The following is a 19636-nucleotide window of genomic DNA, read 5'->3' as shown; positions in this document are numbered from 1 at the left end:
CTTAAACAAAAATTCAATTTATTAGCCAACTGCTTATGACTCCATCTAGTAATGCTCCAAACAACTGGGATAAATTGGCAGCAAATTTATCAGGAAGTCCTCTTTCTCAGGATGAGATCTCAGTATTAGCGAGAGGTCACAAATATGCAGTTTCTCCAAGGAAGTTACTTTTATGGATCTCCCCCTCCTCCCATCTTACAGACAGATGTCTATGTTCAGTTCCTTCTGAGAAGGCCAACAAAGTCTGTCTTAAACTTCTATTATTTCCTTCAAAGTGAAGCTACGACCTTTGACGTGTAAACACCTTCACACCTAACACCTTCAGAATTTAAAGCTCTTAAATCTTTAAAGAAAAACAACCATCTTATTATTACCAGAGCTGACAAGGGCAAAGCAGTAGTCATACAAGATAGGAGAGAAAATTTTTTGAAAGATTCAGTTAATACACCGAGATTTCTCTACTTATAATCCCCTCTTATCTGATCCTACAGCCAAATTAATAAGGTTAATAAATTGATTGAGAGCATCTATAGTTGTGAGGAAGAATTCAAGAAAAAAACTGAAAATCTTCAATGCTCATCCACCCAAATTATACTGGAAAATCTGCTACACATATTAAGAATTGTTTGGATTTTAAAACTTTGATTGTGTTTAGGTACTTCAGATAGTATTAGTCTTGATACAAAATCATTTCATAAACATTCCTTCGACAGATACTCTAAATTTACTTAAACAAAATTTTCCTTGACAATATCAAACTTTCGATCGTTATTCACTCCAGTTATTTTAGTGTCCAGGAAAATTATATTAGGATTGAAGGTACAGACATGGGTAGGCCTCAAAATTTCAATTTACTAGTCAAATGCGCTATGATTCCATCTAATAACACTTTACAAACAATTGGGATAAATTGTTTGTGATCTTATTAGATTGAGGAAACAAGTATTTTGAATATCATCTCGTTAATGATATTTCTCCTAAACCTACAGTATGGTAGAGATATGCTGATGATATATTTACAGTATGTAATGGATGGTTCTCCATCAGATTTTAAACTCCATCTCGAAAATATGATTCATCCTAGAATTCAGTTTAACTTAAGAAGAAGAAAAACATCTGCTTACCTTTCTAGATTTATTGATTCATCGTCAACCTGATGACAGTTTCATAAGCAAATAAAGTTTGCATGTGTAGTATCTTCATGATTGAGTTACTTGCATGTGACTACTTGATGTGAAGTCATTACCCTATACATACAAGAAGCCCAGTCGTGAAGGTACTTCATGTGCAAAGTTTGTTTGTTTACACTTGATTAAAGGATTAAACTAGATTATAATTTTTGGCATCGTTAATTTATAGAACCAAGTGAAAAAACTTTCAACATCTATATTGATTCAGAGTGACTTAATAATATGCTACACCTTTCACTACTCATATATGGGAAATATATGACTTCTGAATTACTTCAAACTTGGTATCTCTTTTTGGTCTGGATCCTACAGACAGGAGCTTGTTTCCTGTGTAGTAGAGAACTTCTGCTCGGTGGCTGGTTTTTGCCTGTCACTGGGTGGAGCCACTGCTACGTTTCCTGTCCTCAAGTGATGAGTTTAGCAGTGATCCTTTAGGGGTCATTCAGTGAGATTTAGGGTGATCTTGTAGATAAACTCGGTGTTTTTGCAGGGATCCCCCACACTTTAACATACCTCAATAAGGGTTGAAACCAGTCTAGGTAGTGGTGCTTTCCATAATGCATGGCTCATACATGTCTGACATGGGGAATGGGGGTACTTTGCATTATGGAATACTAAGGCAATTGACGTGAATTCATTAGCCTCTATATAAAAGTAGCCCAATCATGAAGATACTTCACATGCAAACTTGGTTTACTTACACTAGATAAAGGATTAAAACAAGAATATAATTTCTTGGCATGTTTAATTTATAAGATTGTTTCATCCAGATCAGGGTGAAATCATGTTAAACTTAAGTGTAGAGGACACAGGAGAGGATGCCTTAATTTTGAGTGATCAGGAGGTATACAAAGTGATAAATAAGCTTGATGAGAATAAGGCAACAGGATTTGATGACATATCATTAGGTGTGCAATGTTCCAGGGAATTGGCATGTCTGTTTAATAAGTCTTACAGCAGCACAGGTTCCAAGAGAGTGGAAAGAAGGTAAAATTGTTCCACTGCATAAAGGTGGTGATAAGACTGTGGCTACATATTATAGGCCAATCTGTATATAGGGAGTTGTGGTGAAGGTACTGGAGAGATTGGTGAAAAGTAGGATACAGAAATGGGTTGATAACAGCAGTATTCTCTGTGGTTGTCAGCATGGGTTTGTTAAAGGGAGATCACGTTTTATATAACTTATGTACTATCACAAGGTGACAAATGTCTTGGACAAGGGAGATGCATATACGGGATAAACTCAAGTTTTGCAAAGGCTTTGAGAGACTGCCACAGGACAAGCTGTTAAATAAACTGAAATAGCTGGAATTGGATAACCTACTAGTGATTTGGATCTGTTACCAGCTGTCAGACAGGTATTAGAAAGTTGTATATTGGAGTGCAGTATCCTGAAATAGGAAGGTCACTAGTGGTGTGTTGCACGGGTCTATACTGGGGCCATTTTATTTTTCAATTTGTATATTAATGATATTGAGATTGGTTTAACTGGTGATATGCAACTGTTTGTAGATGATGCAAAATTGAAGAGAGCAATGCAGAGTGAAGTAGATGTTGTGGCCTTACAGGAAGACATGAATAGATTGTAATGAGTGGGGAATAGTATGGAACTGTCAGGTCAATGTTGCAAAGTGTGAGGTTCTGAAATTTGGTAAGCAACAATGGAATGCAAAGTATACACTTTGAGGAGAAACTTTAAAGGAAGTAGAAGAGATGAGAGATCTGGGAATGGTGGTGGACAAGGATTTGAAAATCAAGGGCTACACTGCACAAGTTGTGAAGTCATCACATCGGATAATGGCAATGATGTGAAGGACCTTGAAGTGCAGAAAGAAAGAAGTTAATTCCATTGCATAAGGTCTTGATCAGGCCTCATATGGATTATTATGCACGGATTTGGTCACCTAGTTGTCACGGTGATGAGGATATGTTAGAAAGGGTTTGGAGAAGATTCACAAAGGCAGTCAGTGGTCCTTGGAAGGTGGAATATGAAGACAGCGTGAAAGAATGTAAATTGCAAAGCCTTGTGAATAGGAGGAGGAGGGATGATATTTGATTGAGACAAATAAGTTAGTCAGGGGTTGTTATCAGGTTAACATTGAAGAAATTTTTCATAGAATGGGAGAGGGGAAGCCATTACTGGAAACTGTATAAGGAAGGTGTTGGCAGATGAGCGAGGCAAGGGTTCTGCATGGAGAGTGGTTGGGAGTAGAATGAATTGCCTGAGTGTGTTATGAATGTAGACACACTGAATCATTTTAAAGCACAGTTGGATGAGATTTGTGTGTAATAGTGTAAAGAAAGAAATCATAAATGGAGTCTCTGATAAAATCATATGAGCACTGTTTCAATCCTTGTGGTATTCAAAACTGAGTTGTTGGTACTCAGTTGTAACTGAGTAGTTACACATCATCAGAATTTAAGAAGACTGGCATATTATAACATCATAAATACAGTAGTCCCCCCCCCACTTATCTGTGGGGGATACATTCCAAGACACTCTGTGGATGCCTGAAACTGTAGATAATACTGAACTGTATATATGCTATGTTTTTTCCTATACATACATACATATGATAAAGTTTAATTTATAAATTAGGCAAAGTAAGAAGGCTTTTGACTGGGTAAAACATAATAAAATTTCAATATATTAGATAAATTAGACATAGAAGATCATGTACTTAAGATTATAAAAATGATTTACACCAAACAGAAAATGCAGCTGTTTAACAATGAGACTTCTGTAGTGAAAATAAAAAGGAGTTAGACAAGGTTGTATCCTTTCACCAAATCTAGTTAATATCTATAGTGAGACAGTGATGAAAAAGATTAAAAAACAAAAAAATAGGAATTAGTATCAATGGTATAAAATATAACAATCTTAGATATGCTGATGATTCTGCCATTCTAATAGCAGAAGACAGAAACAAATTAATCAAATTACTGCAGCTACTAATTGAAGAAGGTAAAGAATTTGGATTAGACATAAATGCAAAAAAGATCAAATTTATGAAAATCTCAAAAGAAAACAGATCTGAGCCAGAAATATTCATAAACAATATGAAAATTGAACATACAACAAAATACAAATATTTTTGGGCACTTACTTTACTGCAGATGGAAAGCAAGACAAAGAAATAAAAATAAGAACAGCCATAGCTAAAGATGCATTCTGGAAAAATAAAGATCTACTCAGAAGTTCTGTGAGTATCGAGACAAAGAAAAGAATGATAAGAACATTAGTGTGGCCAATTTTCACATATGGAAGTGAGACCTGGATATTCAAGAAGAGAGTGAAGCAACAGATAATAGCCTTTGAAATGTGGTGCTATAGGAGAGCTCTGAAAATCCCATGGACAGAACATGTGACAAATGCAGATGGCATACAGAGATCTTTATTACAGGAAATGATCCAGAGAAAGATGAGATTGGCAGGACTGAGAGATTCAGCAGGACAGAGGATACTAACAGTTTTAGAAGGAAAAATTATGAGAAAAGGATCAAGAGGAAAAAAAACGAAGGACATGGCTTGAAGATATAAGATCATGGACAGGATCACATGGCTATGCAGAAACAAAAAGGAAAGTCACAAACAGAGAGAACTGGAAGGACATGGTGCTGTACCCTCTCACTGAGGAAGCTACATGAAGAAGAAGAAGAAGAAGAAGAAAGAGCTTTAACAACAATAACTAATAATAAAATAGAACAATTAAACATACTGTAATAAAAGTTATCTGAATGTGAATGGAATCTTAGCAACCTCAGCATACGTTTTTATTATTATTATTATTTTTTATTTTATGAAGTCGAGAACTTTCGCCTTTTACACTTAAAAGGAAGCACTTTACTTCTTCTCTTTGGCATATTCGAATTGCCAGCACCCCCTACTCTTGCACTTAAGGGGCCATATTAAGTAAATTAAGGGTTACTCGAATACAAGCACTATGATACTGCAACAGTTGATCTGATAACCGAGAACTAATCATAATGGCGCACAATTTAAACTTATGAATTGGCTATTACTAAAAGAAAGTCATACGGCTTCATTTTGGCAATGTAAAATTGCATGGGCAATGTGGATATTAGATCCAACATTATTTCAAAGCCAAATGTCTGTAGAATCTATGAAAGTTTTGTAAGTTGACCTGAGAGCTTACGAGAATACAATCCTCGACATCCCCGAGTTGCCTTAGCTACTTAAGTCAAGTAGTGCAAGCTAAGGCAACTCGGGAATGCCGAGGATTATAATCTTGTAAGTTCTCTGGTCAACTTATGAAACTTTCATAGTTTCTACAAATATTCAGCTTTGAAATAATGTTGGATCTAATATCCACTTTGCCAATGTAATTATAAATCATTTATTTATGGAATTTTCCATTTAATATTTTCGTACTAGGGTTGATCGTGGATAACTGGAACCACGGATGGCGAACCCGTGGGTATGGGGGGACTACAGTATTTAACATGTTCAGGATTACATAAAAAACAAGTGGCCTTGCCTGAAATTACCAAATATGCTTTAATATTGCAATTCCTGCTTAGCACCTCTGTCAAAGGAACCTCATCAGTAATGAAACAGATCAAAACCAACTCAAGAAGCTCAAAAATGTAAGAGATATTAAGTAAATTATCATTAATTTCTATAGAAGATTGTCTTGAAAAAGCATCAAGTAGAGTCCAGTGTTCCATGATGCAGTTATAGACGTTTTTCCACCAAAAAACACAGTACGGAACTAATCAGATGTTGCAAACAGAGGCGTATGTGTGTGTGTGGAGATGATTACGTTATGTAAGTTTTAAAAATACATGTTTGTATTTTTAATTAGCTACAAATACATTTAAGTAGCATTGTGTGCAGGCTCCAGCAAAACAGAACTGAAGCTGATGCTTCGGTAAAGGCTGTGTTCTGTCACTGTAAGTGACCATTCAAATACTAGTGGACAGAGTATACAATTATAGTGAGAATTAGCACTAGACAAAAGTACTTTTGAAAATCAGTACTGTCAATTTTAGATTACTTTGTACAACTGTTAATAAGAATTCACTACTGTTACATGTTATATATATATATATATATATAATACCTGTCGTATATCTTGATTTGATGCTACTATAACATCCTGTATGGCAGCAGGTGATATTTTAATGCCTTCCTTAAAAGCTATGGACATAATGGAAGCCTAATTAAAAAAGCAAGAAGACAAGCATGTAGTTATATATATATATTTTTATGAAGAATTCAATGACTAGAACCGAGATTTAAGTAAAAAGGTTTTAATATAAAAACACAACTAGTTTCGGCCTGTAACAGCCTTCTTCAGGTGAATCTTGTTGTGAACCTTCTTCTTCGGATGTCATTCAATTCTTCATAAAACTATGTATGTCAACTGAGTTAATGATCATTCTGTCATATACATATATATATATAAAATATAAATATATACAGGGTGTTTCAAATTAAAGTACTCCTGTTCAGAGCAATCTGTAGAGAGAATCAGTAAATGAAATACCCTCAAACCTAATGGGTGCCCTAAACAGAAAATGAGGAAGAGATTTTGACAATACAAAAAAAAGTTCAAAAAGTGACCGATACGGGAAAATTTGGCATTAATGAGCAAGAAAAGAGTAAATTTGGCATACCACATGAGAAGTAAAGTGGTATAAAAGCAGCAGCAAGACTGACTCTATGGTCATTCAATTTGCATGATGGATCTCACTTTGCCTGAATGTGCCTTGCTTGTAAGGTGTTTCTATAGGAATGGGAGAAATGCTGCAACAGCACTTCCTGAGTACAGACACATAAAGATGTTGCAAAAAAGGCTCCAAGATACCAAATGCAGTGTGATGTATGATTCATTGATTTGAAGAGACAACCAGTTTGACAGTCCAACCAGGAAGAGAGCATAAAAAGTTCTACAGTTCTTGAGCAGTCAAATGAGAATGCTGTAGGCTCATGCAGTACACATGCCATAGCAAGACAATTCAATTTGCCATACACAACAGTATAGAGAATTTTGTATAAAATGTTGCAATGCTACCTGTATAAACACAGGCACAGCCAAGAGTTGCAAATGGAAGTGCCAACACCCAAGAAATGCTTGTATCGACATATCTAGCACGCATGAAGGTGGATGAGGAATGGCCTTGGAACATCCTATGGAGCACATTTTCATGTTTATGGTACAGTAAACTCTGAATACTTCCGCATCTGGCATAGACAAAATCCTCATGCATTTCAACAAGTTCCCTTACATTCGCTAAAAGCCACAGTATAGATAGAATTTATGACCAACTTCATTATTGGGCTGTTTTTCTTCAAAGAAATCCATTGAACTGGACTAAAGTGCTCAACATATCCTGATAAAGCATACGCATGACCATTTCGTGACCTGCATGGTCATGCATATGCTTTATCAGGATATGTTGAGCACTTTTGTCATCCTGCAACTGCAACAAAGAGGATGCCTAAACAAACTGCTCATTGATGATTCTATGTTATTTTCGATCATCTAAATGTAAGAAAATTGACATAAACTGGGTTTTATATTGGCCGAAGGATTTCAATTGATACTAAGTAAGAAACACCAACAAATTTTGCCAACTTAGCTGTTTGGCTTTTCAGGGTGAATAAAAGAGATCCAAAAAAACTTAAACACTTAAACTGTTCATGAAGGAATGAACCAAATACAATTGTATATTTTACAAATACAGAAGAACACGTACATCAAAAACGCATGGGGTGTGTATGATGTCAACTGTTGTTATGCAGGAACGTTCTGTAATTAGCTGTGAAATTTAACTCTGGCGTGCTTAATGATCTTATGAGGGTCTTCCAAATATCAGCTAGAATTAATCTTTGGTTTCTATTGAGGTTGTGTTTAGAACAGATGACTGTTATGGCATCTTTTATGTATCGGGAGCGGAAATTTTTCTCTAAATAGGGCATGGAGCTTTTGTCCCAATCGATGGTATGGTTTGTCCTCAAGAAATGAAGGGCTAACCCAGAATTGTCTTCTCTGTTATTGTTTACATCTCCTACATGTTCTTTTTTTCTAATTTCCAAACTTCTTGAGGTCTGACCAATGTAATTTAATCCACATGAACAGGGGATGTTATAGACACCGGCATGACTGTCTTTCGGAAATCTTAAAAAATGGCGGATAGTCTTTAAAGGTTTACAAGTCACTTGTATTTCATGTAGTTTGAGGAGTGTAGCAATCTTTTTAGAAATTGCTAATATTAATATTTCTAAAATTTAGAAATTTTAGAATCCCCCCATAAGGAATGGCGATGGTGGATTTGTAACGTATTTCCTCTGACTACTGTTGTGGAGGGTTGTAGAAAAGTATCTTATGGATCAAATTTTTTGGATAACCATTGTCTATCGAGGTTTTTGATATGTGGGATAGTTCATCTTTGAGATCTTTATCATCTGTAGTGATGCGAGAGGTCCTATTTTTTAGCATGTGTATGATGCTTAGTTTTTGAGAAGTGTGGTGCGAAGACGTGAAGTGCAAGTATCGACCTGTGTCGGTTGGTTTGCAATAGACCGCAAGGCTGATATGTCCAACCCATTTGTTTCTTAATTAAAGTATCCAGGAATGGTAATTGTTTGTCCTTCTCAAGTTCCAAGGTGAAATTTATCCGAATTACGGATGTGTGACTTAAGGAGACTTGCGAGGTGTTTCGATAATAAGTATGTAGAAGAATTAATTCCATCCACTATAGGGTGCAGCGGTATTCCATTTTTATGCACTTTGGGAGAGCCATATAGTTGCGGCGTTAGTGGATGTAATGACTTTAATCTTCATTTTAAGTCTGTTGGCCAACTGTCCATATTATGTAATAAGTGGTTTGTTTTATTGTGATTTTTTCTTGTGGAGTCTGAATCTAAAACACGATAGGTAGATGTGTCAGAGCATAAGTCTGTGATCTTTTTCTTAAATCTCTGGTGTTTAAGACAACTGTGGAGTTTATCAACTTTATCTGCTTTTAAGATGATAATTTCTCTATTTTTCTTCAAACTAAACATAGTTCTTTTTTTCTAAAGGTGTGATGTTGAAAAAGCCTAAAATATGGAGGAAAGAGTGCTGTAAAAGGAATTAGAGATGCTAAAGGTGACATGAAAACTGGAAAAAAGATATCCTTGATGGAATAATTTCTTTGAAAAATTGCTAAATAAAAGCAGTGACAGCACAGTGGTAAAAAACACTGACCAGGCATGTAATCAGTAATACATATCCATACTTGAAGTAGAAAAAGCCATCAAAAGTCTGAAATGTGGAAAGGCAGCTGCAGTAGATAATATTCAACCAGAAAGAGGTATAAAAGTCTTGCAGTTGCTGCACTGCATGGTTCAGAAAGCCTGGACAGAGGATGAATTCCAGATGACTGGAGAAGAACTCTCATAGTACCTATATATAAAAAAGAGAAATGAAACTTAATGTGACAATTACAGAGCTGTTTCCCTACTGAGTGTTCCTTTTAAGATTTATTCAAGTGTACATGAGAAAAGGTAGAGGAGGCTTGTGGAAGGGAAGCTTGGTGAAGAACAAGCTGGCTTCAGGTCAAATAAAGGCCAAGATGAGATTTTCACTTTATGACAAATAGTTGAGAAATTGTGGGAATATAAGGTGAGTTTCAGACCATTGTATAAGCAGTTTAAAGGTGAGTTTAAAGATCTGTATTTAAGTTCTGTAATCCTGCAAAAGGCACATGACAAGGTGCCAAGAGAAAAACTATTAGAAATGCTACAGTTGTATAGTGTCAATGGTTCATTAGATCAAACAATAATTAGGCTTTATTTGAGTTGTAAATCAGCAGTTAGAATTGAAGGAAGTACTGGAAGATGATTTGATGTTAAATCTGGTGTCAGACAAGGATGTACATTATCCCCTCTCTTATTCATTATCTATATAATCACATTTTAAAGGCAAGCTATCGTATTAAACCTGATATCAAAATTGGAGATGTTAATCTCAGCTCTTTACTTTATGCAGATGATGTTATACTTTTAAATAAACCCTGTACAAGTCTGCAAGATTTGTTGATGAAATTTAATAACCTGTTGTAATAAATTTGGTATGAAAACCAGCAGTAGCAAGACAATGAAAATAGGCTGAAATATTGAAAATATCAACTGCATAATGAATGGAGAACCTATAGAACAAGTAAAACATTTTAGCTACTTAGGCATGATTTTTAGTGAAGATGGAAAATTAAATATGGAAATAGACAACAGAATCAACAAAGTCAGTATGGTAAGAAATCAAGTGAATAAATTTATATGGAATAAGAGAGAAATTAGTCAAAACACTGAATTAACTGTATACAAGACAGTGTTCAAACAATTTTAACTTATGGATCTGAGAGCTGGGTTAGAAATAAAACACTTGACCAAAGACTAGAGACGACAGATATGACGGTCCAGAGAAAGATTACGAGCTTGAACAGATGGCATCAATGGCAATATCATATTAGAAACAAGGATAGTAAGAAAGAACTTGACATTGTTAGCATCCAGGAATGTGTTAGCAGAGCTAATTTCAGGTGGTAAACAGAATGAAAGAGGAAAAATTAGCAAAACAAATGTTCTCTGCCAGGTTGGCATGAAAAAGACCTAGATATAGGTGGATTGATACAGTAGAAAGTGCCTTAGAAGATTGAAATATCAGATCTGATAATGTTGAAGTCTTGAAAGATAAAAGATTAGTTTGAAGGAAAATTGTTGATAGGAAATTAGTAATGATGTAAATTCTTCATGTAGTACAATCATAATATCCTGTACCCCTTGAAGGTACATGTCAGGAATTTGAGGATGATAGTGATGAAAAATACTTTGCATTGTTAAAAACCTGGAAAGAATTCATTCATGATTATTTCTTCTGTTGGTGACATAATAAAAGAACTTGGGATTTTTTCTTGGACTTCAATGGTAATATCTTCTATTAAATTTCTGTCTTCTTTGCTATACAATCCAATTCACTTTCCTGTTGCTTAAATCTTATATTCTTCATGGATATATATTATATTTCTGAGGAATATGAGGAATATATTCCACCTCACTCTTTATACTTTTTTTCATAATCTCTTTCATATCCACTTTATCCCTCAAATCATGTTATATTTTTCACATGAGGAATGCAGTTTGCCATTGCTATTGATAAATATTGCTTCAACCACACCATGCACTGTTGATAACTTTCCCTTGCAATTCTTCCATCCATGGAACTGCCCCAAGCTGATTATTATAGTTACTACATTAGAATTCCACATAAATTCTTTTCTTCTGGATACTTCTGCATGTCTATTCAGCCTCTGATCAAGACTGCATGGTTATTCTCACCAGTGAGTTAAAGGGGGAAAAATTGATATCTCTGTTACAGTCAAAACCTCTGACGTAAGGACCAGATCCAAAACTCTTAATCCTCATGCTTCCTCTACTTGATACTCTGAAGGGTTCATTTCTAGTGAGCATGGAAGTGGAAACCAAATCTTCGCATAATATACATCTCTTATATTATCTATAGACTGGTCCAATTACTCTTCTTTCTCTCCCCTTTTCTTTTCTTGCTGCTCTCCCCAGTGCTATTAGAGTGTTTGAGGACTAGGCTGTATCTTTCTTGTCTTACTGAAGTTTCTTTTTTGCTGCAATGGGAGTCTGCCTTCTCTCCCAGGTATTTGCCTTTACCTAAATAGGCTACCTTTCCATGAAGCCTGGTCAGCAAGGAAGGATTGCACTAAAAACTTCCTCAAATGATGGATTAAGTAAAAAGGAGGCTGTTGAGCCCATTGCCATAATGGGCATGTAAAAAGCAAGTATGTGACTCTTTCTCAACCATATGACTGACGTAGAAAAAGTCATCAAAAGCCTGAAATGTGGAAAGGCAGCTGCAGTAGATGATATTCAACCAGACTTAAACCCTTTGGTTTAAGGTCTGCTCTTGATGAGAAACGCTATAAGCAACTAAGAACAAAATCTAAATAGTACTAATAACAGAAAATTATATGTACGTGTACCTATAACTATAAGTCATGATTAGGACAAACAAGATTAGAAGAAAATGATATAATAGGACATCATTGGATTGAGTGAAGCTCAGAGACTTGGCAAAAATAGTATCAATCTAAAGAATGGATACATACTGTATGGGTATGCAGACTCTTAGCCAAGATCCCAGGGAGAAATTGGCTTCCTAATTAACTGCCCCATAAATGATCAAATACAATAGACAAAGTACATCAACAAACAGAATTGCAGAACTCTACAAGTTTATGCACCAACCTCAGACCACACAGAGGAAGAAATGGATACATTTCATGAAACATTAGACCAACTACTAAATAGCAGTTATACATTCTTCACAGTTTTGATGGGAGACTTCAATACCAAAGTAGGTGAAAGTGATGCACATCTAGCAGCAATTGGAAAATATGGACTGGGCAAGCGGAATGAAAATGGAGAAAGATTGGTGGACTTTGCTAAAAGCAAAGATCTCTATGTATTGAATGCTTTCTTAAAAGAAGAAGAATCAGTAATGGACATGGTGAAGTGTAAATAGAGGGAGGGGATTTAATGAAATTATATTTTAATCAACAGAAAATGTATTGTCTAAGATACAGGTATAATAAAATAGTTTCAATATAGGTAATAACCACAGCTTATTAATCAAAAATTGTTAACAACAAAAGATGAGAAAAGGCAGAAACTGGTTAAAAATAAAAAATTCTCTATTAATTTATCAGTTCTGGGGTGGGGGGGGGGGGAAGTTCTTCCAAAAAGAGATAGAAGAAAATTTTATAATATTGATATGGAAGACTTGGATGAAAACTTACAAATAATAGCTGAGAGCCTACTAAATAATGCCAGAGAGACTGGTGGCATTCATAAAAAGAGGCATGAAAGAAAATTGTCCAAAAAAAACCCCTAAACCTTCTCAAGAAAGAGAAGAGAAATGAAAAGAAATCTAGACAAGATAAGTGGAATAGAATGCTTGGAGCTATGTAAAACAATAAGGAAAAGGATAACACAAGAAATTAGAAATTTCAGAACAAGGAAAATCAGTATTACAACAGAAAACAATATGACTATAAAAGGTCTGAGAAGAGAGTTGTCCATGGGACAAAAAGAGAGAGAGAAGATATTAAAAATAGATATAAAATATATAGCTAGATAGATATTAAATATTAAATCAGTCTCCTGTCAATAGTATACAAAATTATTAGCAACAGAATATAAAACAAGCTAGACTTTTGCTAACTTCTAGAGCAAGCAGGATTCAGAAAAAACTACAGCACTATTGATCATATATATATATATATATATATATATATATATATATATGATCAATAGATCAATGAAACAAAAATAATGTATATTAAATGCATAAACAAAAACATCCAAATTTCTCTGGCTGAAACAATGAATATTTTTTTCAGGGCTTGCCACCGAATCTCCAGGGTTGGGTTCCTGTTCTCACACACTTTCATTTTTTTTGTGAATAATGTTTATGTATTTTAGTCTACAGTTCACATCTGAGAGTTGCTCAACTTTAATTCACTTTAATACTTTCCTACATGTTCTTCTTTTCAATATGAAATTCAATTTTATCCTGCTTGAGACTAAATGGTGATCACTTCTAATTTCAAATCCTCTGTACACTCTGGTGTCCTGCACCAGGGAGGAAAGATAACTATCAACAATAACATAGTCAATGAGACTTTTCTTATTCCTTGACTCTTCTTTCCATTTGAATTTTTGCAAAAATATTTCTGTATGTCTCATAATCATTTCCTACTCTGCTATTTAGATCTCCATAAAGAATCTTCCTTTTTCATTGTGTCAGTCGCTTTCTCTAAAGCCTCAAAAAATTTCTCCACTTATACCTTCTGTGGGACCATAGGCACAAATAAGTCTTATTGTCCAGTTCCCCATTCTGATATTTGCCCATATCAAAATTAGCCTCATTTAGTGTTGAATACTGTAGCTACCCCTTCATTTTGCAATTCTTTTTGCTACTCCTTCTAAATGTTTCATACAAAGTTTATATAACAAAAAACACAACACAAATGTTTACATGCATTTCCCATTAAAAAAAAAAAAGAGGCATATGATAAACACTGTCATTCTCAAATAAATGTATTTAGGCATGTAATAATTGCTAAAACATCAGCATGATAAAATGAACACTATACATGTTGAAATTTAGATCACCGAATTAGATTAACAAAAATCAACTGCTTATAATCACAATGGTCTGAAACTCACCTTAATTTGTTCTACTCTTGGTCTTTGGAAACGGAGATCAAAACAATAGTTAACTAATGACCTTATTTTTGGATGATTACGATCATTGCAAATGCAAATGACTGGAATCTTTGAAGATTTGATAAGCAATATTAATTCCTAAAAAAAAGAACACAAAATATCTAATAGGAAAGAATTAAATTTTAATTTTATAATAATATAATCACAGTCATTTTTAATATCTGCAAAATTTAGAAAGAATTTAATTTACAGCTAATTATTTTATATTGAGTATTCAATATTAATACAAAAATTAAAAAATCAATTACTAAAATAAAGAGCCAAAAGTACATCAATTATACGATAGGGAGGTTACTTTTGATGAACAGCATAAATATTCATTCACTTCTCTGCTCGCTGAATAAAAATTCTAGTCTATTCATAAAGAAATTAATTTGCTATACCAAGTTATTACACAAGTGCATTCCAATTTTTTTTTTTTTTATGTTGGATCCATATACGAGAGGTTGGCTGGTCAACCTATAGTACATTAGTACCGTATATGGGTAGTGGGTTGGGAAAGGAGAAACTTGTTTACATTTGATTGATTTAAAAGCATGTATGTTGTATTCCTTGGGAAATACGTCAGGGGAAGACTATTCCACAGTGCTGCAGTAGCAGGGATGAAGGATGAGGAAAAGAAACTTGTTCTGTGGGTTTCAAGGTGTACTGCGAAATGATGTTGGGTGGCAGCTGTATGTTTTTCAATGGGCTTAGTGCAGAGTGGGGGAATTATTGATGCTGTTTTGGATGAACATTTTCAATGGAAATATTTATAGAATATACAAATCGCAGAGACCAAGCATCTATGTGAAAGTGAGGGGAGTGAGTTGGTGAGAGACGGGTCATTTCTCAATCTAATTGCTTGACTCTGCATTGAGTCAAGCATTTTGAGGATGCTTTTAGGAGCCCCACTCCAAATGTGAGAGCAGTATTCGAAAGCTGGGCAGATTTGTGATTTGTATAACGTTAACAGCTGTTTAGAGGTGAAGTAACGTCTTGAGCGAAAGAGAAAACCTAGTTTTTCTCAATCAGGTCAAGCACGTATGCGCGATTGGGGAAAAATGTCCTTTAGCTTTTTGTTTATTGCCTTTATAAATTTGGATGTATTTGTTGGTGTGTCGCAGGTCACTTTCATGAGATGTGGAAAGTTCGTTCCTTCCTTTCGTTTGTTTATGGGTCAGAAACGATGGCATTTAACAATATTTTTGGGATCAAAATTGCATTCTCCTGCTGGTTTGCCGATGTCTTCTTTTAAGGATTCATTTTTCGTTTTCTATCGGAAAGTTCAGGATAACGCCGCTGAGAGTCATTTTTTGGCCTTGAGCGACTCGTGTACCATAGATGCGATTAGTTGACAAAGTTCGTTAGTTGGTACAGGTGCATTTGCGATTGGGTGCTGGTCATCGAGTATCTCGAGCTTAGTTTCCAACTTTCTGATTTTGGAGGAGAAAGTATCTATCATAGTATTAAGCTGTTGTTCGAGGTTTCCAAATCTGTTGCCTAGGTTTAGTAGCTGTTTTACTGAAGGGAGACACATCATACAGAAGTAGAGCTGGTTGAGATCAGTGAAAAGCTTTTTCACTGATTCATCTATTTTCGCACAGGATAGTATGCAGCCAGTTGCAACAGAAATTGCACAATACAGGGGGTCCTCGACCTACGTCGTCCTCGACATGCATCGTTTCGACTTTACGGCGGTAATCCCATAAATAATTTAAAAAATAAATTTCGACTTGAAGCAGAGTGCAGTAAAATTCAAACGTCGTGGACAAACTTGTTTGTGAGAGTGGCGGAAGCCGTTATACGGCATTTGTTTGGGAGAGGTGGTGTCACTTGGGTCCCAGCATACACTCTTTGGGTACCACGTACTTTGTTTACCTCTGCTCTCTCACTTTTGTGTTTTTTTGTGACTTTTTACCCTTCAATATGGCTCCCGAATGTAAGGCATGGCAGTGTGTCAAAGAAAAGGAAAGCCATTACATTAGAAGTGAAATTAGACATTATTAAAAGGGAGAAACGCCAACGAACATCGGCCGCGTGTTGAACTTAAGTCGTACCACAGTCGGGACTATTATCAAGGATAAAGTTCGCACTCTTGAACACGTGAAAGGATTAGCACCCATGAAATCGACTGTGATTACAAAAAAACGTAGTAGGCTCATCACTGAGATGGAAAGGCTTCTTGTTCTTTGGCTGGAAGACCAGCATCAAAGCCATATGCCAATTAGCCTCATGTTAATTCAAGAAAAGGTGAAAAGATTGTTTGAGGCATTGAAAAGTGAAAGGGGGAAATGAGTGCAGGTGAAGAGTTTAATGTGAAGGTTTATGAGGTTTAAGGCTTGGGGCAATTTACATAACCTTAAGGTGCAAGATGAAGCTGGTGAGTTTCCTGAGGGGTTGGCTGAGATAATAAGGGAGGAAGGGGGAGGGGGGGGCTACAGTGCTCAACAAGTGTTTAATGTGGACGAGACAGGCCTATTTTGGAAACGTATACCTAATCGTACCTATATCACCAACAAGGAGAAGGCAGCACCAGGCCATAAAGCTGGTAAAGAGAGATTGACTTTGCTTCTTGGGGCTAATGCTGCTGGCGACTTAAAACTGAAGCCCTTGTCTATCAGGTTGAAAATCCAAGGGCTAAAAGGCATTTGGAAGGATCAACTGCCTGTCATCTGGAAATCCAATAAGAAGGCATGGGTGGCACTTCAAATCTTCGAGGACTGGTTTATCAACCATTTTGTGCCATAAGTTCAGAGGTACTGTACAGCCAAGGGTCTGCCCTTTAAGGCATTGTTAGTGCTAGACAATACCCCTGGTCACCCTGCCCACTTGGATGACTTTCACCCTAATGCTAAGGTGGTTTACATTCCACCAAACACCACAGCCCTTTTGCAGCCTATGGACCAGGGTGTTATTGCTTCCTTTAAGGCCTACTACCTCCGCAGGACATTTGCTATGGCTTTCAGGGCAACTGAAAAAGACAGGAACTTAACATTCAAAGACTTTTGGAAATCGTATAGCATTTATAATGGCATACAAAACATTGAGCATGCTTGGGATGAAGTGAAGCAGACAAATTTGAATGATGTATGGAAAAAACTGTGTCCCCATTTTGTAAATGATTTCCATGGCTATGAGGAGACAGTTGAGGCTGTCACAGAGAAGGTTGTTGCCCTGAGGAAGCAGATGAATTTGGAAGTGGAGGCCAAATATGTCACAGAGTTTCTGGCATCTCATGGGGAGGAGTTATCAGCAGAAGACCTCATTCAGTTAGAGAAGCGGCTGATTGAGGAGGAGGAAACGGTTCCAACCCCCTGAACCCAGGAGATTCACCACCAAGGGCTTGGCAGAAGGTTTTGCCCTCATTGAGGATGGGCTGGCCAAGTTTGAGGTTGAGGATCCCAACACTGCTAGGTACACAAAGGTCTTCCAAGGGGTTATGGATTGCCTGCAGTGTTATAGGGAGATATACGAGAAGAAGAGGATGGTATCATTACAGACTAGCCTGGAACGTTTTTTCATGAAGGTAGAAAGGCCTGCAGCAGGTGCTGGTACCTCAACTGTTCTTCAACTACAGGATAAAAGGTAAAGAATTGTTTTCATTTTGTTTTTTTTTTTAATCACCTATACAGAATGTACAGTTTCATTTGTAATTTTGGGGATAGTTCTCATTTTTATGTTTGTTTGTTTTTTTATTACAGTTTCATTTTTGTCATTTTTCTGTACTATACAGTAATTATGTTCTCCCTTTCATTTTCCTATGGCCTAGTTCTGTTTCTTGATATATATATGTATGACATTAGGGTGTTTTAGGTTAGGTAAGTAACTTAGGCTATGGTAATTCCAACTTGCATAGAAAATTGCTTTACGTGGGTCCATAGGAACAGATCTCCGACGTAACTCAAGGACCCCTGTATACTTTTTTCTTTCTTTAACTTCGGTTTCACAGCTGCAATACTTTGTGATGTCTTTTGGTTTGTTGATGATTGGCGACGCTATGCTGATGGGACTAGAGGTAATCTTCCATTGTCGGCCTCTGTTGCTGCCATATTTACCATATTTTGTATAGGTGATCGCACAGTAGGCATAGCACTTTCACGTGGCTGTTTTTTCATTGAAAAAATACCGATTTAATGGACTAAGGGTACTTACGACTTGTATTGAAATAATCGGCTCCTTAGTATCTTCTGTTAGATTTCCGTTTGCTGCTTATTTTGCACAAAAGACACTTGTAATTACGATGAAATGCAGGAGCACAAGTTTAACATAATTTATCCAAAGGTGCCACCTATCACATTAAATTGACATCCATTCTCCTTAGCCCAGAACTCCAATCTATCCAAGTTGTGCAGTAAGATTTTGACATCTTCTGCACTCACTATTGCCCTACCCAACTTTGCATCATCATCAGCGAACAAATGAACTGTTCCTCTTAGATCCTTCCCTATATCGTTAATGAACAAATTAAACAGCAGTGGTCCAAGAAGAGAATCCTGCGGCACACCACTAGTTAAAGGCCGTCTTTTGGACTCTACTCCTGAATAAACTACTTTTTGATATCTCTCCATCAACCACCCACCTATCCATCTCACGAACCCTATATCCATTCCCATATATTGCAGTTTACGGATTAGAAGTCCATGTGGTATCCTGTCAAATGCCTTAGCCAGGTCCAGCAGTATCACTGTAAACCCATTACCCTTATCCAGTTCAGCCGTCACTGCGTTATAAAACTTGAGCAAGTTACTGAGGCATGATCTACCCTTCACAAAACCATGTTGTCCCCTATACATTATCTCATTTTCATCAATCCATTCCTGTATTCTTCCCTTGACTACTTTCTCCAAAATCTTGACAACAACTCTTGATATGCTGATCGGTCGGTAATTTGCAACAGTAGTCTTAGATCCTCCTTTATGCAGTGGAACTATTTTCCCCTCTTTCACACCTTTGGGACTAAACCAGACCCGAGACTGAGATTAAACAACATGGTCAAGGGCACTGATAATTCTTTAGCTGCTTCACGTAAGACCCGTGCTGGTATACCATCCAATCCCACAGATGTATTCACCTCCACTTCATTCATCACAATTCCCATATAAACTAATGGTTCCTTCATTTTTTCAATGTCATCACC

The 19636-nt window shown here is 36.2% G+C and overlaps 1 protein-coding gene across 2 annotated transcripts in view; it reads right to left on the bottom strand.

The window, feature by feature from the left end:
• The window catches only part of Gnf1 (germ line transcription factor 1), a 406700-nt gene that overhangs the window by 139123 nt on the left and 247941 nt on the right, over positions 1 to 19636 (bottom strand). For both annotated transcript variants that reach the window (XM_090411514.1, XM_090411513.1), the window contains 2 exons: positions 14458 to 14595; positions 6275 to 6370 (listed from right to left, as the gene is read on the bottom strand). In XM_090411514.1, the coding sequence (XP_090267640.1) occupies positions 6275 to 6370; positions 14458 to 14595 (234 nt within the window). The remainder of the gene's footprint in view (positions 1 to 6274; positions 6371 to 14457; positions 14596 to 19636) is intronic.

This window comes from Typopeltis vanoorti, chromosome 21, assembly GCF_054136105.1.
Source record: "Typopeltis vanoorti isolate ZY-2024b chromosome 21, IOZ_Tvanoo_1.0, whole genome shotgun sequence".
Taxonomy (NCBI): domain Eukaryota; kingdom Metazoa; phylum Arthropoda; class Arachnida; order Uropygi; family Thelyphonidae; genus Typopeltis; species Typopeltis vanoorti.
This window is presented reverse-complemented; position numbering and strand designations above follow the sequence as displayed.